General features: G+C 41.9%; 1 protein-coding gene across 1 annotated transcript in view; it reads left to right on the forward strand.

Annotated features, from left to right (window-relative positions):
* Positions 1-25,775, forward strand: part of LOC141111136 (bifunctional heparan sulfate N-deacetylase/N-sulfotransferase 3-like) — a 379,040-nt gene that overhangs the window by 149,352 nt on the left and 203,913 nt on the right. Inside the window, exon 3 of the mRNA XM_073603175.1 lies at positions 11,756-11,843. Within this exon, the coding sequence (XP_073459276.1) occupies positions 11,756-11,843 (88 nt within the window). The remainder of the gene's footprint in view (positions 1-11,755; positions 11,844-25,775) is intronic.

Here is a 25,775-nt window from a genome sequence, read left to right on the forward strand (position 1 = left end):
GAAAATGATTTTGATATATTAGAACATAAAGTATATTTATAAACTGATTGCTTCACATCTTGGTAATATTAATCTCCCAAAAGCTTTGGATTGAATAAGTAACAGTATAATACAGTATAATTAATGGTTACACAGGGACTATGATGATCCTAGCAGATAACTATATTCAAATGATTTACCATATGAAATGTGCATACCTCATATGCTCATTGAATACATTGATCCTATGAGACACTTGAAAACATAATTTACTAGTTAAACCATTAAAAATACATACAAGTTATGGTGGCATTGTCAAAACATGTGCAGGCTGTTAATTTCAAATACGGCTGTAACTTTTCTTTATCTGGCTTTTATTTTGCAGTAATTGGGTGACAGCCTTTGATTTTCAAAATAAGAAAAAAAATGTAAGAAATGTTAAGAAGATTTAGATTGATTTGAATTCTTTGCATAGGAAGCAAATGCAAATTAAATGAATGAATATAAAGCAGCTAAGAGCTGCTAAAGATAGACATGTGTTTGGTAGTGATAAAATAAATGATATGCGTATTTATCCTTACCTGCAGCACACAATCTGACACTTTTCAGCAACCGGGTAGAGCCTTTAAAAATAGAATTATGCTTATTGAATTTTTCAGGGCTGACTTACAGCCCAAGGACAACATTACTCTTTACTCCACTTATTTGTCCACATTTGCAGTTCGATCACTATTCAACAAAATCACTGAAGTAAGGCCAGTCATATAGGGTCTGAGTTTTTCAAGTGATTGGACCATATTCAAGTATTGTTAGCATTATTGGAGTTATGTACATTTTGATAAACAAGGACAGTGTTCAAATAACAAAAGTGTAAGCTCAGGGGCTATAATCTTTATCCTTGCTTTACTCTTTAATGGAATTTTACATAAAGGTCGACCAGCTCTTGGTAGTCTTTTCTCGTCTGTTATTGTGGAATCTTGCGGCTAGCATACTCAGTGTTACAACAAAACTGCTTTACAGCTAATAGTGCCAGATTAAATGCTCAGATTTCCCCACACTGATCCTTACTCAAAGAGTACTGTATTCTCTTATCAAATATGTGTATGTAACACCCAGGGCCGGCACTCCTGCTAGGCAAACTAGGCAGCCGCCTAGGGCGCACTGCTGCCTAGGGGGTGCAGCTACAGCTGCTGGCTTCCTCTCTAGCATGGCCGGGGAACACAAGGGGCTGAAGAATGTCCAGCGCGCACAGGAGGAGCCATATGGGATGAAGCAGGCACAGCTGAGGAAGCAGAGAACAGTGGGGAGCCGGACGGGACGAGGCGGGCACAGCTAAGGAGTCAGACAAGACAAGGCAGGCACAGTTGAGGAGGCGGAGGACAGTGGGGAACCAGACGGGACAAGGCTGGCACAGCTGAGGAGCCAGACAGGACAAGGCAGGCACATCTGAAGAGGAGGAGGACAGTGGGGAGCCGGAATGGATGAGGCAGGCACAGCTGAGGAGCCAAACGGGACGAGGTGGGCACAGCTGAGGAGGCAGAGGACAGTGGAGAGCTGGACCGTATGAGGCGGGCACAGCTAAGGAGGCGGAGGACAGTGAGGAGCCAGATGGGATGAGGTGGGCACAGCTGAGGAGGCGGGCACCATCAGGTCTCTGGGCGTAGGCAAAACTACGCTGCCCAGTGAGTCTGCTCTGTCTGACCCTGTTCCATGTTGTAGTCACCCGCGCAAGTACTGTAATTGCACAGCTGTTAAATAAGCAAATTGAACCCTTGTTACAATTCTGACACAGCCATCTGGATACCTTAGCATAAGTAGACAGATAATGTTATCACTGGAAACCGCAGAGCACAGCAAAGTCTGGAAAAGGTATGGCAAAAACAATAAACACACATGAGTCTAAGTAGGGATACACCAATATGGGTTTTTGCGCAAGTATCGGTACACGCTCAAATGCTCCCAATACCGAAACGGACACTTTGTGGTGCAATTTGCGTCAATAAAAAAAGAATGGGGGCAAATTGCACTGCAAAGAATCGCATGCAATTTGAACAGGAATGCAGCGCAATTCCTGCCTGAATTGTATGTGATTTCCCCCACTGCTCCTGTGTTTGTTTGTTTGTGTGTGTGTGTTTGTGTGTAGAAAGGGAAGTGCCATCTAATATGCAGTTTATTAAAAATGTTTTAACTCACATTAAGTACATATATGGTCGAATTCAAAATCTGCATAGTGTCCTGGTCCCACCGATGAGGAGATGTAGAGGTGGTCAGCCCCTAAGCTGACATCACTTCCTCCCTATACCCACAGGGGTCGCATAACTTCTCCTCTAGCCTTGTGGGCACCTCCAGCGGCCGTGCTTTCCTATCATCGGGGGAACCGGGATACTTTTGCATTTGACCAGATATGTACTTAATGTGAGTTATAAAAAAATTTTCATAAACTCCTCTCTAGATGGAGTTTCCCCTTTTATACACATAGGAGTGGAGGGTGAAATCGCATGCAATTCAGACAGGAATCGCACCACATTCCTTTTCAAATCTCATGCGATTCTTTGCAGTGCAATTTACACCTATTCCTTTTTATATTGATGCAAATCGCGCTGCAAAGTTTTGGTTTTGGTATCAGGAGCATTTGCTCGTGTACCGATACTCGTGCAAATACTGGTATCGGTGCATACCTACTTAAAATCAAATGTGATACTGTATGCTATTACATAATTGTTAGTACTCCTGCCCACAATGACTTTATCACATTCATATAAATTTCTTTAAACTGTAGCTTTTTTCCAAACCTTAGCTGTCTTTTTAGACTTATGTAGCTGTCTGTCCTGTGAAGACAATAGCCTAGTATAGGACAGTGAAACACGGATTTCTAATGTTAGTCATTTACAGTGTATATACACCAATCAGCCTTTGCTTTATGACTACCCTCCTAATATTGAGTAGGTCCCCCATTTTCTGCCAAAACAGCCCCTTTTGACACCAAAACAGCCCTGGCCCATCGAGACATGAATGCCACTAGACGTCTGAAGGTATGCTGAAGTATCTGGCACCAAGTTGTCAGTAGCAGATCATTTAGGTCCTGTAAGTTGTGAGTTGGGGCTTCCATAGATTGAAGTTGTTTTCCAGGACATCCCACAGATGCTTGATTGGATCAAGATCTGAAGAATTTGGAGGTCAAGTCAACACCTCAAACTTGTGTTTCTTAAACCATTTTTGCAGCACAGCAGAGTACATAATCCTGCTGGAAGAGGCCACTGCCATCGGGGAATACCGTTTCCATGAAGGGATGTACTTGGTTGCAACAATGTTTAGGTAGGTGGCACGTCACGTAACATTCACATGAATGGCAAGACTCAAGGTTTCCCAGCAGAATAATACCCAAAGCATCACGCTGTCTCTGCCATCTTGCCTTTTTCCCATACTGCATCCTGGAGCCATCTCTTCCCCACGTAAGCAACACACACGCACCTGGCCATCCACATGTAAAACAATATATGATTCATCAGACCAGGTCACCATTCTACATTGGTCCATGGTTCAGTTCTGATGTTCACATGCCCATTGTAGATGCTTTTGGCTGTGGACATGGTCAGCATTGGAACCCTGGCTGGTCCGTGGCTACGCAGCCCCATACACAACAAACTGAGATGCCCATTTTCTTCTGCTTTCAACACATAACTTTAGGGACAACATGTTTACTTGCTGTCTAATATATCCCACCTACTTTCAGATGCAATTGTAATAAGATAATAAGTACTGTATTTATTGGCATATAACACTCACTTTTTCACCATGAAAACCAGGTGCAAATAGCGTGTGCGTGTTATACGCCAATACTTCAATTTTAGCTGCCTCGGAGGGGACAGGAAAGGGGGCAGGATGAGCACCGTCAGATTACATACTATGTAACCTGTTTACTCAGCAACCTCTGTAATAGGAAGTCCCTTCCCCTGGGACGCCATTGGACCACTGTTCTGTCTATCATAGGAGATTCTCACTGTATGTAAGCTGTCGGCGCTCATCCCGCCCCCCCCCCCCTCTAGGCTGCAGATGGGCATCGATCAGGCTGCACTCATGTCAATGGTGAGGTTGCTGCATTGATGGCAATGGTGAGGCTTCTGCATTAATGGCAATGGTGAGGCTGCTGCATTGATGTCAATGGTGAGGCTGCTGCATTGATGGCAATGGTGAGGCTGCTGCATTGATGGCAATGGCAAGGCTGCTGCATTGATGGCAATGGTGAGGCTGCATTGATGTGGACTGATGAGGCTGCATTGATGGCACTTGTGAGGCTGCAGATGGGCATTGATCAAGTTGCATTGATGGCAATGGTGAGGCTGCAGATAGGCACTGACCCTAATTTTGCTTCAAAGTTCCTTATTTAAAAAAGTTTTTTTCCTGAAACTTCCCTCTCAAAATGAATGTGCGTGTTATACGCCGATAAATACAGTATTTTTCATTTAACCTGTCAGTGTCCATAAAGTTATGACTGATTGGTGTATACCCTCAATATAATTTTCTCCTTTTTCTTATTTCTTCTACTGTTCCACATTTTTCCCTTTATACCTATGCATATATAAATGGATACATCTATATACACAAATCTTTTATACCTATGCATATATAAATGGATACATCTATATACACAAATCTCCCTGCATATCAAAGAAAGCACATCAATACCTATTATCCCAGCAAGATGATCCCAAAAAACCTTTAATGACAATGTAAGTGGTGCAAGTGGACATATATGGATAACCAGTTCAATATTTGCATTGACAATATATTTCTCTGGGCTCATCTAGGGGGCCTTTATTGATAAATCTATCTCCACAGGGGGCCCAATGTAACAAAATATCACACTGTTTTGTTACAGCATTTCATCACAATTACATATATGATGCAGTCTGTCACTAGCATTAACAAAGTGTTTTTTTCTTACTCCCCCTTTAACTTAGTTTTTTACCTGCTGTTATTTTGCAACTTTCTTTATCAGCAAAAGTGGAAGTTAGAGGGTTGAGCCAAACCGCTTACCACTGACAGGGGTGCCTACAATGATCAGTTTTTATTTATTTAATTTAAATCTTTATTCCAAAAGGAAACAAAATTGAAACAATTTCTGTAACTGCTTAACCGCTTCAGCCCCGGAAGATTTTACCCCCTTCCTGACCAGAGCACTTTTTGTAATTTGGCACTGTGTTGCTTTAACTGACAATTGCGCAGTCGTGCGACGTTGTACCCAAACAAAATTGATGTCCTTTTTTTACCACAAATAGAGCTTTCTTTTGGTGGTATTTGATCGCCTCTGCGGTTTTTATTTTTTGCGCTATAAACAAAAAAGAGCGATAATTTTGAAAAAAACGCAATATTTTTTACTTTTTGCTATAATAAATATCCCCCAAAAATATATAATTTTTTTTTTATCAGTTTAGGCTGATATGTATTCTTCTACATATTTTTGGTAAAAAAAAATTGCAATAAGCGTATATTGATTGGTTTGCGCAAAATTTATAGCGTCTACAAAATAGGGGATAGTTTTATGGCATTTTTATTTTTATTTTTTTTTATTAGTAATGGCGGTGATCTGTGATTTTTATTGGGACTGCAACATTATGGTGGACACATTGGACATTTTTGACACTATATTGGGACCATTGTTATTTATACAGTGATCAGTGCTATTAAAATGCATTGATTACAGTGTAAATTACACTGGCAGTGAAGGGGTTAACCACTAAGGGGCGGTGAAGGGGTTAAGTGTGTCCTAGGGAGTGATTCCAACTGTTAGGGGGCTGGGCTTCAACACACAGGACAGTGATCACTGCTCTCGATGACAGAGAGCTGTGATCACTGTCCTGTCTCTAGGCAGAACGGGGAAATGCTTTGTTTACAAAAGCATCTCCCTGTTCTTCCTCTCTGTGACACGATCACGGGCACCCAGTGGACATCAAGTCCGTGGGACCCGCGGTCACGGAGACCGTGATGGGCACACGCGCTCCACCGGCCGCGCAGCTGCGCTCACGTGACACCACTTCTTAAAGGGGATGTACCTTACGCCCTTTTGCCTACCAGTGCCATTCTGCTGAACATTCTGTCGGAGTGCGCTGGTCGGCAAGCGGTTAAACCAGGGGTCTCAAACTGGCGGCCCTCCAGTTGTTCAAAACTACAAGTCCCATCATGCCTCTTCTGTGGGAGTCATGCTTGTAACTGTCAACCTTGCAATGCTTCATGGGACTTGTAGTTTGAGCTTGAGGGCCGCCAGTTTGAGACCCCTGGCTTAAACAGTGTTAGCACAGTTTGGCTTTTATTTGTTAGTCACTTCTGTGAAATCCATTTAGATCTTTAACATACGAGTACTTCTAATACTACCATCTCCAGACAGTGCTGCTGTCTAAGGTGACTTTGTTTTTCTTCCAAGGATAGTGGCGCCCTCACAGGAAGTGCATTACTGACCAGATCATCAGATGAAAATAAAAGAAAAATAAGCCTGGTATTAAAATGTTGTTTTTGAGTTTTAATCCCAAATACTGACTAAATGAAATGTGTTTGATTGATGGTGCTTGGTGGGTACTTGTTGTGTGTATGATAGTGTTATTTGCTGTCGCCTTGCGATATAACATTGTAGATATCACCCCATCCTGACCCAAGCTTATCTCAACATCAAGAAAATTAATTTTTAACCCGCTCTAGTTCATTGTAAAATGCAGATTAAATTAATTAGTTCCCAATATTTGCAGAAAATGCTTCATAGACCATTTGTGTAAATTTAGTTTGATAATCATTAATTATTTTAGAAAACATTTCTTTATCAACTTGTATTTCTTAGAACTTCTAAACACATTTTACATACTGGGTATTACTCATAACTATTACTCCTATATTTGCACCGTTATCAGAGGGTTTTATTGTAATTTTTGTTGTAAGTTGTTCAGGGTGGGTTACTGAGATTTTGTTAAATTAGAGAATCCATATATTTGTAGCACCATCTAATGTGCTAGAAGTGTAAATAGGTTTTTTTTTGTACAGAGTAGCTAAATTGACAGGCTTGTTGTTCTATCTGGGTCAGGGGAGTGACTCAGGGGGGCTCACGGGCAGCTTCTCTAAGACCTCCCACTACTTTTAGAAACTGGTAGAAGATTCTAGAAGAATGAGAGTGGAGGTGAAGAGGAGCTGCCTGGAGTATTCTCTAGGACCCTGACCAATCCCCAACAGATTGGTTGGCAGGGTGCAGGCCCTTCAAATATTCAGGGTCAGGCCAGCTGGGGCAGTAAAGTTCATGTGGAAGATGGAGATTAAGTGTTAGGCTGTCAGTGGCCCTTGTAGGTTCCCCCTAGTCTGGGGGGTGACCTTGGGCTGGGGCTCGGGTGTGGAAGGGATCCTCATTATGACACACAGAGGTGTCCCGACCAGGAGGCACAGGAGCAAGGTTGAGGACAGCAAGAGAACACTGCCAGGCAAATTTCCAGGAAGGAAGACAGCCAGGAGGGCTGGTGAGTGTGCAGTCAGAGGACTGAGAGGCATACCTGAGAGGAGTGGGTGCAAGCAGTCTGGGATGGATGCAGTCAGTCTGGGAGGACTGTGATTTTACATTGTTTTTTCAATTTGATTCCAGTACTCTTGTATAGTATTATATGCTATTATTATCAATGGTTCCAACGTTCTTTGCTTTTTTTAAAGTGTTACTAAACCCAGAACCTGCATTCACTATATCTGGTCTCCCACAGTAAAAAGAACATGGAAATGCAATAGTTTTAGTTTTAGTCCTTTTTCAATTTGATTCCAGTACTCTTGTATAGTATTATATGCTATTATTATCAATGGTTCCAACGTTCTTTGCTTTTTTTAAAGTGTTACTAAACCCAGAACCTGCATTCACTATATCTCCCACAGTAAAAAGAACATGGAAATGCAATAGTTTTAGTAAATATAAATTGTTAAATACTTTTTTCATCAGCAGTATATAGGAGTCTCCCCTGATCTTTGTCTGGACAGTGCTGATTGGTCTAGTGCTGATCACATGCACTCTCCAAAGAAATTCTCTAGCAATACACACCAAACTGAGCATGTGCAGCCAGACTCCTAATGCGCTGTTCTATTGAGAGATCAGTTGGAGTCAGTTAAAGAAAAGTAGGACCAGAGAAGACAGGATCACACAGCCTTTATACACAATGCAGAGGAGAACCCCTTATGCCGCGTACACACGGTCGGACTTTTCGTCTACAAAAGTCCGACAGCCTGTCCGACAGACTTCCGGCGGACTTTCGGCGGACTTGCAGCAGACTTTCTAACGAACGGACTTGCCTACACACGACCACACAAAAGTCCGACGGATTCGTACGTGATGACGTACACCGGACTAAAATAAGGAAGTTCATAGCCAGTAGCCAATAGCTGCCCTAGCATGGGTTTTTGTCCGTCGGACTAGCACACAGACGAGCGGATTTCGGGGTCCGTCGTAGTTACGACGTAAAGATTTGAAGCATGTTTCAAATCTAAAGTCCGTCGGATTTGAGGCTGAAAAAGTCTGCTGAAAGTCCGGAGAAGCCCACACACGATCGGATTACCAGCCAGCTTTAGTCCGTCGGCGTCCGTTGGACTTTTGTAGACGAAAAGTCCGACCGTGTGTATGCGGCATATGGTTTCACAGTGAGTATAACAAGCTTGCTTTACTGCATATACAGACTGATTTTGCTGTTGTGGCTTTAGTAACACTTTGAGTATCTTATTGAAACAGAGATCCTCTCATAACTTGGTATCAAAACTCATAATGAAAAGTTTTAAAATCCCATGATTATGAGATTTCCAGACAATCCTTTTGACACATAACATGCTTTTGTTTTGACAAGAGTTCTATAGACTTTCTGATGTTCACTGTCAGTTCTAGACACTATGCTGATATTTTAGAAGGAGCTTTTACCTTTTATTTGAGAAGTTGTTTATATACGGACTACAGATTTTGAGCAATCTGGCTTTGTTGTCATGAATCCTATGAAGAGCAATGTCACCTTGATGGCTAAGATAAAGCTCACACTTTTTTAGCATTCTGAAGACAGGACTGAATTTTGAGCACTCAAATACATCTTTATCTTATCCTGCTTAAAGCAAACCTGCATGTTGGCCATACTAGGCAAAGCAAGGGGTTTGCTTGATATGATGTACCATTGTGAGACACCTTTCTCAATGCTCTTCTGTCACATCAATCTGCTTTCATAGCTCCAGAAATAACTAATACTTTCAAGTACCAGGGACAATTGGAAATTCTCCTTGCCCCTTCAAAAATGCCATACTCGGTACCTGAAAAGGCAATCACCAGCCCTGAATTCTGTTATCTGATCATGAGGATGAGCTTGCTAAAATATGTGCAGGATTCAATTTAAGGAGGTAGAAACATACAGAGAAAAAAATACTTTTTTTGTTACTTGATTCCTCGCTGTTTAGTCAGGTGCATGCCACTACTATTATTTGAATCAACAGCTACAAACAGCAATAACACTTGTCTGTTGTAGCTTACTGGTTCGGCTTGTTAACTATAGTGATGGTTCATCATGATGCCATTTACTTGTAACCCTGCCACAAATGTTGTTGCGGGCAAAGACTACATGTACTTCATACTCCTTTACATCCTACACACTGGAGTACTTCCCTTATCAAGCAACATGGGCAAGTACACCATAAAGGTATGTAAAGACAAATAATCAATAGTCTTGTCAAGCCATGTTGGAATACATGGATTGGTAAGACATAGGTCATGCAATCGGCAAGTATTCACTAGCAAGTGTGAAGAACAAAACCAAATTTAGTCTCTGACTCTCCATTGTTTTGTTGTCAGGGACCATAGGGAGGAGACACAGCACAAGAAAAGCTGGGGTAAGACGTGAAGAGGGGCATTTTGGGTATTGTGGTGGAGAAAGATGCAATGTTACCACACTTCACTTTAAAAATTAGACAGAAAGCCTGTCAAGCAGAGTGATCATTTTAAAGGTAAAACAAGTATTCAGTGTCTTTGAAAAACAACACAACTATGGTTTCAGAATGATTGGCAAATGTATCAAACTGCATGCTTGCTTTTTTCAGAGAGAAAAACGTACTTCAGTATAAAACAGAAGGATAACTAATGGATAACAACATGTTAGAACACTTGCTATTAAATGGAAATTTGAAAGGCTTTAAAAAGGAAAGCTAAACTAAGGGCTCTTCACACTATAATGAGCGTGCATGCTAATGCATGTTAATGCACTGAAGATGTGTATTGTTGTGCTTTGCCATTCAAAGTTAGTTGCACCACAATGTACAGCTAGAAACAAAAGTGACAGCAGAGTGGTCCATCAAGTCTGCCTTTTATTTTTATATAGATTTTTTTGTTTTTTGTTTTTTTTTTTTGTTTATTGTTACATCTTTTGTTTGAGTATAGATCTCCTTTGTCCCAAGTATGTTTGAAGCCATTTACTGTTGACTGCCTCACTACCTCTGCTGGAAGTTTATTCCAAGCATCAACTACCCTTTCAGTAAAATAATACTTTCTAAAATTAGTTTTGAACTTTCCTCCAGTTAGTTTGGGGTCATGTCCCCGTGTTCTTGATTTTTGGTTTCATATTGAAAAAAACACCCTCCTGAACCTTCCCACCCCCCATATTCACATCCACCATGAACCACTCTGTGCATTGCATTGTTTAAAAAAAAAAATCATGCAATGCCTACTTTTTCTTGTATTTAATTATGTTGATTTAAAATGAATACCTATTCAAAATGAAAGAGCTGCTAAGTGTAAAGCGCTTCAGTGCACATAAATTTGTACCTTGTAATGGTGTGAATGAGCTTTTATAATGCTATGCTGTTGTAGCCACCCTGTCCTGGTTGTGGTAGACAACCTAACTGATTTATAGTATACTTGTTCATTTGTTTTTTCTCCTAAATTCAGTGAAGCTGAGGTTTCTCCCTTTTGCCAGTAGGCGTCGCTGGTAGCTCTGGTATTAGTATGAGAAACTACAGTAAAACTTACCTATGAATCTTTATCCTTCACCTAACCAACCAGTAAGTATAAATATTTGGGAAAGGCCAAGAGACCTCTGTCTTTGCCCCAGGCTCTGGCCTGGGGTGGGTGTGTGAGGAGCAGCTGAGTGATTATGTCTGAAGCCCGAGGCTTGTACATTTAAAGAAGAGGTATACAGTAAGTGTCAGGAGGCGGGACAACAGCAATACACCTAATTGAAGCAGCATAATGCTCATCTTTCTGTTAGGCATATTGAAGATCTGCTCTTTTAAAGAACTTCAGGCACAGCTACTATCAATTCACTTCAATGTGTCCCTTGTTTGGCACTGTAGTTCCTCCAAACAATTCTTACATCACTACTAAAGTGTCAGATAGCTTCTTTTACATTGGACATTATTGTTGCAAGGTTTTCCATCTCCTGACAATGTCACTTTTTTGGATCAATAAACTTTTTATAACATTTTTAATAAATGTTTCCCCAACACACACACACACACACACACAACAACTTAAGGAATACATTCCATACAACATGAAATAATGCAAGTAAATATAGCGTACCTTAGTCATTACCATCCTATTATCTCCTCTTTACATTTACTGTTATGGCAGTGTAAACAGGGTCGCTTTAAGTGCATTTTTCCAGTTACAGAAAATTCCTGCTAGGCTTAGCAGCATAGCTGTATGGCAAGGGGCTGAATATTTAATTACATCGGTTGCATATAGGGTAAATTCTTGTACTACCTTTGTGGACATCTTCTGACTTTTATGTCTTCCTCCTAGGCTCTTCTTGACACACAGAAGTTACTCAGATCTATGGTTACAAATTTTACATTTAATCTGGGATTTTCTGGAAAGTTCTACCACACAGGTAAGCATTCTGAAATCTTAACAAAAAATAGCAACCACATAACTTTTGTCTATTATGATTTCTTTCATATCTTATGGTCGAAAAATGTAAAAGCAAAGTCAATGCCAGGTTCACATCCATATTTCCAGTCTCTTATTTTCTTGCCAATCTTGATATGGCTGTGTAGTCACTGATGCAGAATGTAATGGTAACGCATACTGGGCCCTCACAAAACTGTGTCTAGCGGCCTTGTTGTTCAAGAATCATAGGTCGGCCATAACGGTTTTGTGGAACAATACACATTGCAGCAGCTAGGAGTGCACCTCCATAGCCTTTTAACTTAGTCACATTTCAAAGAGCCTGTTAGCTTAACTTAGGTACAGCAGACACCAGGTACTACAGGTCTTTACCAGAGCTGTAAATGTCTAATTAAGGTTCTGTCAGGATGTCTGTTAATTTCTGCTAATCATAAACGTCTACAGATTCCCTCTGACCCATCGTAAAACAGTCACACAATTCTTCAGTTCTGTCACCCATGGTTTGTAGGGCAATAAAACCCAATAAAAATATACAGTGCAAAGTAAAATGTCTTAACCAGGGCTAATAGGTATCGTCAAGCCAGTCAGGCTTGAGGAGACCTCTCTGAGACCCTTGCCTAATTCACAATTCCAAAAAATTCATGCACAATTCATAAAATCAGATAAGACCAAGACACACTGATATTATGTATATAGTTGAATAGAGAAGATAATACCAATCAAATCAAGATCATACATGACTAAGCTATAGTATACATAAGGGTAGACAGCAGTCTCCTACAACCTGGATGACAGACCTGTCTGAGAGACACCGTGTTTGATATCTCTGGACATGAAATTGAATGCTGGACAATAATCTACCAGTTTCCAGAATGCAATCTGTACATAAAAATATATTAATACCGGTATAAAACTGTTTGCAAGGAATGGCCACGGTACAGTCGTAAGCATGTGACATGCCATCTGCCACTCCCCAGCCACTTGTTTGGTCAGATGGTCTCTCTTATCACCCCTTGATGTCAAGAAAGGGGGACTGCAACTATGGTTGACAGCTCTTGTTTAACATCAAACCAAGGAACACCTAACGGGACTTGAGAGAGCCACTGTACTGTCTTGCTTTTTCATTGGACTCTGCAAACCAGGACTTGCAAGTATTTTAATTTTCCACCCTTTTGTCTTCCTGTTGCATTGTTGTCTTTTGGTTTCTTTGTAATACCCTATTTCTGCAAATGTTTTATTTGCACCATATTGACCTTTTCATTATTAAACCCTATTTTGAAAAGTGTTAAAACTGTCTCTAATGCGCTAAGACACATTTAAAGAATCCCTGTCTCTTGAAAATCGCTACTGTAGTGTAAATCTCTTATTATACCTGTCTGTGGTGACAGTGTGTGTTACAATGTTTATTCTAAAATCATAATTACCTTTGCTCTTGTTGTGAAGGGTTGATAGGCTCAAAAGCTATCTGGTGGCAGTTTGGGGTTTTCTGTTTCAATGTTTTTAATTGAAGTATTTCAAAAGAAGGAATACAAAAGTTTTGACAAAGAACACGTATCTCCAGCAATGTAATATACATACTGAATGAGTAAGAGACTATACGTTTTTAAAACATAAAAGAACATATAAAATGTGCATTCTTCCGAATAAAAATCTTCAAACTCAGTATAGATTGTACTATCAGTGTGGGGTAACCCCAGAACTTGTTTAAAACTTTAACTGTTACATTAACAAGGCACATCTTAGGACAGAGCAGCTACAAATTGCATTTCCAAGTTCAGGGTCGGCTCAGTGGCTTAGTGGATTGGAGATGCATCTGTATACATTCATGGAAGGGGATCTATACCTCCAGGAAAAGGAAGCCGCATCCCTCATCATCCAGAAACCAGTCTTCACTCTGAGGAAGTAGCCATTGTTCTAGGTTTATAGGGAATAGGCGAGAAGACCAAAGAGAAATAATAGCAAAGACTGAGAAAAGAGAAAGGGAAGAGGGGAAAGGTTGAGGGGAAAAGTAGGGTATGACCTTGCGCACAGAAGCCCTCCATCCTAAAGCTGCCTTAATCAGTTATGGATCGAGGATCTCTAGACAGGTACTTGACCCAAGGGTCCCAAACTTTCTCAAACATCCGCATTTATCATTCAAGATTGCTGTCATGCGCACATGAATCATGATCCAGGAAATTTTGTGCTTCAGCTGTTGGAATGGCAAGATGGCCGATTTCCAAGATTTTGCAATAATAATTTTTGATGATATGAATATAAATGCTATGAGTCATCTCTGGAATTTCGATGCTATCTCCACCTTGCAGCCCAGCAGAGCCTGTCTCTGGGATTTGATTTGGGTGAGAGTGTAGATTAAATTGTACACCCTAATCCAATAACACCTTAACTTAGGGCACTGCTACCATATGTGGTACATTGTCCCCTCTTGTCCGCATCCACGGAAACACAGGAGAGACGCTCCCGGTATATAGATTGCCAGCCTAGCTGGAACCATGTACCATCTCAGAAGCACTTTATAATTTGCTTCGATAATAGAGGTATTAATGGGAGACCTTGAGGCCTCCTGGGCTATAAAGTGCTTTTCGTCCAGCTCAATAGTTTCCTGGAGATCTACCTCCCATTTTGGACTGCCCATTGTTGTAATACATCGGTACTTTGAAGAGGAATATTGTTGTTGTGGCAGCAGCTAGCTGCTATAACTCCAGTATCCTCTTCTACAGCGGGCGGTCCGCTTCAAGATAAAAGTGGTCTCTGCGGCAGGACTCGCTGCGAGATCACTTTTATTGGCAGGGGGAGAGGGTCCTCCCCTCCCGCCGTGCTCCGGTGCCCTCCGACGCTTACCAGAGCCGCCGGTAGCAGATCAGATCCTCTCCCTTATATAGAGACAAGTGAGTGGAAGATGATCCCCACCCATCTCCATATCATTGCAGGGCGGAAGCAATGTCAAAACGTCACTTTCGCCCATAGCTCTTAAAGGGCCATTTTTTAAAAAAAAATTTTAAATGACAAAATTTTTTTAATTCCATTTTAGTGTAAATATGAGATCTGAGGTCTTTTTGACCCCAGATCTCATATTTAAGAGGTCCTGTCATACTTTTTTTCTATTACAAAAAATGTTTTTAACTTGTAAACAACAGATCTCAGAAAGAGGCTCGGTCCTTAAGTGGTTAACAGGGGAATTAGTCAAAGTAGTAGTACATTAGTATACATTTCAGAGATATGTCCTCGGATTTTATCAAATTTCTGCCAAAAATATTCCATGGAGGAATAAGGTATTTAGGAAATGTGTTATCTGAGTATAACGAAAGAATTGTGAAGCTGACATTTGATGTTTTTCAATTAAAACCCTTCTTGTCAATATTCCCCTGTGATCACATAGATCAGCTATGCGGCAATTTGGGGTTTAAAGGCTTATTAGCTTAGTTACAGTGCCTTAAAAAATTATTCATACCCCTTGAAAATTTTCCACATTTTGTCAAGTTACAACCAAAAACGTAAATGTATTTTATTGGGATTTTATGTGATAGACCAGCATAAAGTGGCACATAATTGTTAAGCAGAAGGAAAATGATAAATGGTTTTCAAAATCTTTTACAAATAAATATTTGAAAAGTGTGGCGTGCATTTGTATTCAGCCCCTTTACTCTGATACCCCTAACTAAAATCTAGTTGAACCAATTGCCCTCAGAAGTCACCTAATTAGTAAATAGGGTCCACCTGTGTGTACTTTAATCTCAGTATAAATACAGCTGTTCTGTGAAGCCCTCAGGGGTTTGTTAGAGAACCTTAGTGAACAAACAGCATCAAGAAGGCCAGGGAACACACCAGACAGGCCAGGGATAAAGTTGTGGAGAAGTTTAAAGTAGAGTTAGGTTATAAAAAAAAAATATCCCAAGCTTTGAACATCTCACGGAACACTGTTCAATCCATCATCCAAAAATGGAAAGAGTATGGCACAACTGTAAACCTACCAAGACATGGCTGTCCACATAAGGCTGGGCAAGGAGAGCATTAATCAGAGAAGCAGCCAAGAGGCTCATGGTAACTCTGGAGGAGCTGCAGAGATCCACAGTTTAGGTGGGAGAATCTGTCCACAGGACAACTATTGGTCACGCATTCCACAAATCTGGCATTAATATAAGTGTTGAAAACCAGTGATAAAGTGTGTATTCCTATTTAATATTATATAACTGCTCTATTTTAAAACCATTATTTTAACCACTACTCTACTATATAACTCCTTCTAATCCCTCTTTTTTTACTCCTATTTAATATTATATATTCACATATCTCCTCCATTTTGATGCCTACCGTTTATGGATTCATAAGTACACATATATTCTATTTATGTTTAGGAGAATTTCTCTATTGATGATTTTTATATTAACATTATAGAATATATTTTTATTCATCGTTTACAAGATGTATTTGTAATATTTAATAGTATTATTTTTATCTATTATTTTTAACTGTAATATTGGTACATTTTTAGGACACTCTCATACCTTTCCTTATTTGCATATTAAAATTAGCCCTTTTTAATTTATGTGGAACAATTGACCCCACATTATTACTTAATTTTTTTTTTTACTAGCAAGATATTTTTATTATGATATCTAAATATTGCCACGTTTAACAATACAAGTTTTATATTGCCAAATATCTTAACATTGCTACGTTAAACAATATAAGTTTTAAATAAAGTACACTAATTAGTCCCTTTATGATTTTCAATCACGATCTTACATTATCTTGATTACAAATAGGCTATTGGTGAAATAACTTTATGTTATCTAAAGAGCGTTCCACCAAAAAGATGGCCGCGTCCATGGATACACACTTAATAAAGAAAAATTAGGCTTTATCCACAATAAAATGGACGACATGTAAAACTTCAGGGCCTAAGGCAAAATGGCCGCTACACTAACTAAACATTGACCACAACCAAGATGGCGACTTTAAAACTTCAGTTTTTTTCACTATTTAAATCAGTATAGAATATCCAATTCGGTTCCCCAGATGAAGACACGTGATTGTGTCGTAATGCGTAGGGAGTGGCCGGAGCGATACACACATCAAGAAGACAAGTGAGAGGGCGCTGAGAACGCCAGATTGTAATTTTATTCACTTTGCCCGTTTTATCTGTCACAATGTAAGAGTCCAATTTTAGACACTTAATAAATATTCCCCCATTGTTTAAACCTTATTACACTAGTGGAGGAATCTCTTTTTTTCCCCCTTTCTCCCACGCCACTGGGGTGGCAAATTTGGAGCATTTTCAGGAGATATCGATGAAGGAATTCAAAGGAGAGACCCACGAGCTTCACTGACAGAACCCATCAGCAATTATATCAACATATCCTTAATCCTTAATGCTAATTTCCTGACATGCTCCATGGCAGCATACGTGTGGGTAGACTCCGCCTCCATAACTACCCAATAGGACCCCTCTCCCATAAATCTTTGTTCTAGGCTGCTATCCATGTTCCTTTTTTGTCCTTCTCCGTAGGACCAGGTGTTGGTTCTCCTACCTGAAGATAAACCTCCCTACGATCGATTCAGCTGAGTGCCAAAGATTCCTCCGATAGGCCCTGACTGTTAAGCAGGGTATGGAGTGTATAGCAGAGTAGCGCTGAAGATTGGATCAGTTCATCTATGTGCGCACGGTCTGTTTGCCTAATGTTTCAGGCGACCATTATCTGCTGCCAAGTCCGGTGTGTGTGTGTGTGTGTGTGTGTGTGGATGGCGGTTCCTCGGCCCAGGTGATCGTAGGTGGAGGGGTAAGTTTTCAAATTTATATACATGGCAGCAGTGTTTATGTGTTGTTGGTACCTTTTCTGTGTGTTTATTTTCCATCACTGGTGTCCAAGCTGGTACAGTCACTTCCTGCGTTCCAGCAGCCGCTCTCTCGTTTCATTTCCGGGTACCGGCGCGTGCTCTGCGCATGCGCGGATCCGATACGAAGTCGAGGCTTGGTTCGCGCATGCGCGCGAGCGTCTCGCGTCTGACATCGGCGATGATGTCACGGGCGCCACTTTTAAAAGCTGTGGAAAGCTTACAGAGCCCCGGGAATGATCGTGAGGGATACGACGACTTCCCGGGGCAACTATCTTGGTGGTTCAAGGTAAAACAATCTCTATTGTCTGGGTATGAGGTCGTTTGTCAAGCCAGCTGATGTGTGAATCTCTCTCTGCAGTTTCCTATTGTGTTGACACTATGGACTCCTCACTGCCCCCTAGTGGCCAGCCCGCTTGTAGCAGGTATGTTTGCAGTTTTGCTTTTCTACCTGTACAAGGATTGAGAGTAGGATTTTAGGACACCAGCTGATTTCTGTCTCTATCTTTTCTGTGCTTCTTTTCTCACAGCCCTCCTAGGTCTGATCCACACCGTAGTTCCCATAAAGGAAGTGGATCATCAAAATCACACCGCCGGCAATCTTCCTCCAGGTCTAGCCATCATAGATCTCCTTCCAGATCTGAACAGGGCAATAAAGGTCCTTCTCACCCCCCTTCATCCCACTCTAGCAAGATATCAGGAAAATCATGCTGGGGGTGCAGGATGCCTGTTGCAGGAGACAAATCTCTCTGTGATCACTGCTTCTCCAAAGCTGCAGATGAGAGGGATGGTGCAGACCAGCGTTTAGAATCTATGGTGAGACGGGTTGTGAAAGAATCTCTACAGGAAAGAGAGGCTAAACAGCCCCGTGATTCCCCATCAGACCCATTATGCCCTCCAGTGGGTGAGGGTTCTGTACATGAGACATGGGAGTCTTCCCAGCCAAATCACCCTTGTGCTCCTGTTTTAGACAGCGAATCGGATCTGGAAGATCCTGGCAGGGGGTTTGAATATGCTTTAGTCCCTTCTTTGGTGAAGGCAGTAAAAGAGGCCCTGAAGTGGGAAGATCCAGTTACTTCCCCCCCAAAACAGAGAAAGTTTTTCAAGCAGCTCAATAAGGAGCGTCAATATTTTCCTTTTCTCTCTGAGCTGGGCAATGTCATTTCTGAGGAATGGAGCAAGATGGACAAGAAGAGTTCCATGCAGTCAAAGGTCTTGAAACTATATCCTTTTAAGGAAGAGGAAGTAAAGCACCTTGAGTCAGCTCCTTTAGTGGATGCAGCACTGATGAGACTAGCAAGATATGTAACGCTCCCCTTAGAGGATACTGTATCTTTTAAAGATCCTTTCGAAAGACGAATTGATTCAGATTTAAAGGGTCTACCTGACATCAGGAATGGCATGTAAGCCAATACTTGCGATAGCTGCAGTCTCCAAAGCTTTGGAATCTTGGTCTGATAATGCGGTTCCTAAGAGGTATCTCTACTGAAACAGCGAAAGATTCTCCCATCCAGGAGATCAGGCTGGCATCAGCCTTTCTTGGGGAGGCCTCTATTGAAGTCTGGTTTCCTCCCTCAAGACAGACGTCTACAAAATCAGAGACGCAATTTTCCTAGAAGACAAAATTCTGATCGCGCTAGGGAAGCGCGCAGCTACAGACCTGGTCGGGAGTTTTCAAGGTCCTGGAAGTCCAGGCAGTCCTCCTTTAAGAAACCCGCAAAAGGTGGTTCCTCTGGCAACCAGGACTTCACTAAGTCCTTTTGAGATTGAGCCTGCTCAGGCATGCCAGGTGGGGGCTCGTGTTCGCCACTTCGGGCATGTCTGGGCGGCCTCAATCCGGGATTACTGGACCATCAGGATGGTCTCCTCCGGTCACAAGTGGGTCTTCAACAATACCCCAAGACTCAGATTTGTTCCCACATCTCTTCCAGGTTCAGAAGAGAAAAAGCAGATCCTGTTAACCTACATGAATTGTTTATTGGATCAAGGCGCAGCCGTCCCTGTTCCAGAAAACGAACGAGGCAAAGGCATGTATTCTCCTCTGTTCATGATACAGAAGAAAAACAGTACATGGAGGCCAGTAATAGACTTAACCCATCTCAATTCCTTTATCCGAAAGGAAAAATTCAAAATGGAATCTTTACTTACGATTCAACAATCAGTACATCTGGGGGATTGGATGATTTCAATCGATCTAAAAGATGCGTACTTTCATGTGCCAGTGGCAACAGATTTCCAACAATTCCTCCGCTTTGCGGTAGGCAACCAGCATCTGCAGTTCACATGTTTACCCTTCGGCCTAACAACGTCACCTCGGGTCTTCTCCAAAGGTCCTTTTGTCTGTTGTAGCTCTACTTCGCATCAAGGGGGTTCGTCTCCACCACTATTTAGACGACCTACTTCTCCTAGCTCAGAACAAAGATCAACTTTTAGAGCACAAGAGCTTAGTCATCTCCACCCTGCAGGAATTCGGGTGGCTTCTGAATTTAGAGAAGAGCCATCTAGAGCCAACTCAATCCCTGGTGTTTCTAGGGGCACACTTCAACACATTGGAAGGCATTGGAAGGCACCATCTCCCTTCCAGAGGAGAAGATTGGAGTGATTTGAGACAGAATACAGGCAGCCCTTGCGTCATCTCACCTCTCCGCTCACCAATGCCTGAAAGTAATTGGCACGATGACAGCCACCATTCCTATGGTGAAGTGGGCCCAATGGCATACACGACCCTTCCAAAAAGGGTTCCTTCAACAATGGGATTCTTCCAGCCAAGTCCAGCGCATACACCTTACACCAACCATGTGAACGTCTCTCCTTTGGTGGCTTCAAGGGAAAAATCTGCACAATCACCATTCAATCATTCCCATCTCATGGGTCACAATAACATCGGATGCCAGCAATCGGGGTTGGGGCGCTCACTGCCTTTCAGAAGTGGCTCAGGGCCGATGGATTTTCCCTGCTCGAGGGATTGTCTCCAATATTCTGGAGCTGAGAGACGCCTTTCAGGCACTCCTGTCATTTCGCCATCTAATAAAGGATTCATCAGTAATGCTAAGGTTGGACAATACAACCACGGTGGCTTACATAAAGAAGCAAGGTGGAACTCGCAGCTGGTCTCTGTTACAAGAGGTGGAGCCAATAATGAGCTGGGCTCAGAAGTATGTGTCCAACATCTCGGCAGTTTACATTCCGGGGATTCAGAATGTACAGGCGGACTTCCTCTCGCGGGTTCAAATGGACAACAATGAGTGGTCTCTCCACAGAGAGGTGTTCGAGTGGCTTCTGACCCTGGGAGTACTTCCAGAGGTCGATCTGTTTGCTTCCCCATGCAATCACAAAATGCCCAGATATTATTCAAGGTTCAGAGACCCTCAGGCATATGGAATAGATGCTCTCTCAGAGCAAAGGAAATTTCAGAAGGCTTATGCCTTCCCTCCGGTACCGGTGATTCTTCAATTTCTCCGGAGGCTCAGAACAGAGAAGATGGAGATCATTGCAGTGATTCCTTTCTGGCCCAACAGGCCGTGGTTTCCTCTGTTATCGCTCCTCAGTTATCAAGACCCAGTTCCCCTTCCTCTCAGGCCGGATCTACGGTCTCAAGGCACGACGTTACACCCATGCCCATCTTGCCTACACCTCAGGGTGTGGTTCTTGAGAGGGAAAGGCTTGAATCTCTAGGTTGTCCTGAAGAAGCTATTCCAACTCTTCTTAGTGCCAGGAGGGGAAGTACTAATAGGGTATACGAATGTATATGGTCTAAATTCACTGATCATATGTCTTCCAGGTCAAATCCTTGTAACTCTCCAGCAGTACAGACATTCTAAGTTTTCTCCAATCAGGGCTTGATCTATCCTTAGCATTCAGCTCACTAAGAGTTCAAGTTTCAGCCATCTCGGCCTTCACAGGAATATCTTGGGCAAATCACGCATTAGTTTGTCAATAGCAAATGGGACCTCCCTATTGTCTTGGATTTTCTCTCCAATCTTGGATCAGATCCTGACAAACCTCTTTCCATGAGAGACCTCACGCTCAAGATCACCTTCTTAGTAGCTGTGACTTCGGCTAAAAGAGTGTTGGAGATAAGAAATCTAGGTTCAGAAGAACCTTTTCTGACCTTCTTTCCAGACAGGGTAGTGTTGATTCCCATGCTAGGGTCAAACCTTAAAGTGACCTCAGTCTTTCATGAAAACCAAGAAATTGTACTTCCTACTTTCAGAACAACGGATAATCAGGATGTTCATCCACTTGACGTAGGCCACACCCTAAAACAGTATCTGGAGGTCACGACTCCATTCAGACAAACAGAATTTCTTTTCGTTCTTCTCCATGGTTAAAATAAGGGAATGCGAGCTTCGGTCAGATCAATTTCTTCTTGGATTGTGCAGACAATTCAAAGGGCATACAAGGCAAAGGGCTTGGCTCCTCCAGAGGCAGTGACAGCTCATTCGACCAGGAGTATCTCGACCTCGTGGGCAGCTTCTCGGCATGTCGAGCCTGAAATCATTTGTAGAGCGGCTTCTTGGTCTTCTATTAACACATTTGTCTCCTACTACTGTGTTGAGCCTGCTGCTCTGTCTTCCATTAATTTTGGTTTACAAGTATTGTCGGTTGACAATGTAAAATAATTTGGTTTCTTTGCTCAAACATTTTTGCCCACCCGGGTGTGTTTTGGCGAGTTATTTCCCACACGTATGCTGCCATGGAGCATGTCAGGAAAACGGAAAATTTATATCAAATACTTACTGTAATTTTCCTTTCCTGATAGGCTCCATGGCAGCAGAAGTCCCTCCCAAATGTCTGGAGTAGGCTAGTTACGGAACATGGATAGCAGCCTAGAGCAAAGATTTATGGGAGAGGGGTCCTATTGGGTAGTTATGGAGGCGGCGCCTACCCACACGTATGCTGCCATGGAGCCTATCAGGAAAGGAAAATTACGGTAAGTATTTGATATAAATTTTCCGTTTTTTACCAACTTGAAGGTGAGAGTTCTGTGAGACCATACTTAGAAGTTATTATATGGACTTTCTATGGGCTATTTAACCATATCACATCACCAGCCAGTCACTCAATAAATGATCTTGAACTATTTAAACCCACACAGAAGAGACTTTTTATGCATTATTGATTGTGTTCTATGGACTAAATTACTTTCCATCATTCACACTATATATTTATATTTATTTTTATTTCACTTTGATTGTTTTTGATTTTCTTCTTCACTGCTGTTTTATTATCACATATGATATTAGCAACCTTTTTGCACATATTTTAGCTTTCTAACCTCAATTATGTGATGATTTTTACTATTGATGTGAGACTATTATGTCCCTGTAGTGAGAGTTGATATATCACATAGTTCACCTGATTGTTATTTATGTTTTTTTACCCCTAGTGCACTGCACGCACATCATTAGGATTGATTATACTCTTTATACACCAGAATATTGCGCAAAATCACTTCTTTTTATATTAATATAAGTGTGGCAAGAAGAAAGCTATTGCTGAAAGAAAGCCATAAGAAGTCCTGTTTGCAGTTTGTAAGGATGAGCTGAACCCCCCCCCCCCATTCGGTTTGCACCAAAACTTGCGAACATGCAAAAAATTCGGACGAACACCGTAAAGTCTATGGGACGCGAACATGAAAAATCAAAAGTGCTCATTTTAAAGGCTTATATGCAAGTTATTGTCATAAAAAGTGTTTGGGGACCCGGGTCCTGCCCCAGGGGACATGTACATATAAGTGTGGCAAGAAGAAAGCTATTGCTGAAAGAAAGCCATAAGAAGTCCTGTTTGCAGTTTGTAAGGATGAGCTGAACCCCCCCCCCCAATTCGGTTTGCACCAAAACTTGCGAACATGCAAAAAATTCGGACGAACACCGTAAAGTCTATGGGACGCGAACATGAAAAATCAAAAGTGCTCATTTTAAAGGCTTATATGCAAGTTATTGTCATAAAAAGTGTTTGGGGACCCGGGTCCTGCCCCAGGGGACATGTATCAATGCAAAAAAAAAGTTTTAAAAACGGACGTTTTTTTGGGAGCAGTGATTTTAATCATGCTTAAAATGAAACAATAAAAATCAAATATTCCTTTAAATATCGTGCCTGGGGGGTCGTCTATAGTATGCATGTAAAGTGGTGGTGCAGTTTTCCTTTGTTTAGAACAGTACCACAGCAAAATGACATTTCTAAAGGAAAAAAAGTCATTTAAAACTGATGGCGGCTGAAATGAATTCTCGGGTCTCGGCAATATGGATAAAACTCATTGAAAAAAACGGCATGGGTTCCCCCCCAGTCCATTACCAGGCCCCATTCGGGTCTGGTATGAACATTAAGGGGAACCCCGAACCAAAAATGTAAAAAAAATTGTGTGGGGGTTCCCCCAAAATCCATACCAAGCCCTTGAGGTCTGGTATGGATTTTAAGGGGAACCCTGAGCCAAAATTTTTTAAAAAATGGCGTAGGGGTCCCCCAAAAATCCATACCAAACCCTTATCTGAGCAGGCAACCTGGCAAGAGAGCGCCCCCCCTACTGAACCGTACCAGGAGAGGCTTGGTATGGATTTTGGGGGGACCCCCATGCAATTTTTTAAAACATTTTTGGTTCAGGGGTCCCCTTAATATTCAAACCAGACCCAAAATTTTTAGCTGTGCTTTACCACCGTTCTTGCGGCCTCTAGCGGGCAGTTTTAACCCCCTCTAGCAGCCGAAAAAGGGCTTAAATGACCCGCAAAGCACCGCTGCATCGGCGCTTTGCCAGCAGTTCGGCAGCAGTGCCTATTCAGTTCAATGGGCAGGAGCGGTTTAGGAGTGGTGTATACACCGCTCCTTCACTGCTCCAAAGATGCTTTTTTTAGCGTCCTGCCAGCCCGAGGGCTTTCACACTGGAGAGACAGGACAGGCTCTTTACAAGTGTTATGCAGGCACTATTTTTAGTGCTGTAGCACCTGTAAAGCACCTCAGTGTGAAAGGAGTCTTAGAAATGTCATTTTGCTGTGGTTCTAAACATGGGGAAATTGCGCCACTTTACAGGCATACTATAGACACCCCCCAGGCACGATATTTAAAGGAAATTTTCATTTTTATTGTTTCACTTTAAGCATCATTAAAATCACTGCTCCTGAAAAAAACGCTGTTTTTAAAACTTTTTTTTTGCATTGATACATGTCTCCTGGGGCAAGACCCAAGTCCCCAAACACTTTTTATGACAATAACTTGTATATAAGCCTTTAAAATTAGCACTTTTGGTCTTTCTTGTTAGTGTCCCATAGACTTTAACGGGGTTCCGTGGGTTTTGAATTTGCCGCGAACACCGCATAATTTTTGTTGTTTGCCGAACGTCCAAACAACCAAAGTTCGGCCCAAACTTATGCTCGGGCCGAACCATTTGCCTATCCCTATTTGTGAGAAGCCATGTGGGGGACACAGCAAACATATGAAAGAAGGTGCTCTGGTCAGATGAGACCAAAATTTAACTTTTTGGCTGAAGAGCAAATGTGTGGTGGAAAACTAACACTGCACATCACCCTGAACACACCATCCCCACCATGAAACATGGTGGTGACAGCATCTTCATGATGTTGATGCATTTTCATCAGCAGGGACACTGAGCTGGTCAGAGTTGATGAGGAGATAGATGGAGCCAAATACAGGGTAATCTTAGAAGGAAACCTGTTAGTCTGCAAGAGACTTGAGACTAGGGTGGAGGTTCACCTTCCAGCAAGACATCTACCCTAAACATGCAACCAGAGCTACAATGGAAGGATTTAGATCAAAGCATATTCACGTGTTAGAATGGCCCAGTCAAAGTCCAGACCTAAATCCAACTGAGAATCTGTGACAAGACTAGAAATTGCTGTTCACAGATGCTCTCCATCAAATCTGACAGAGCTTGAGCTATTTTGAAAAGAAGAATGGGCAAAAATGTCACTCTCTAGATGTGGAAAGCTATAATGCCGCGTACACACAAGCAGACTCTCCGGCAGACTTGGTCCAGCGGACCGCATCCCGTCGGAAAATTTGATCGTGTGTGGGCTCCAGCTGACTTTTCTTCCCCAAAAGTCCGATGGACCTAGAAATAAAACAT

The sequence above is a fragment of the Aquarana catesbeiana genome, linkage group LG01 (genome assembly GCF_042186555.1).
Source record: "Aquarana catesbeiana isolate 2022-GZ linkage group LG01, ASM4218655v1, whole genome shotgun sequence".
NCBI classification, from domain to species: Eukaryota; Metazoa; Chordata; class Amphibia; order Anura; family Ranidae; genus Aquarana; species Aquarana catesbeiana.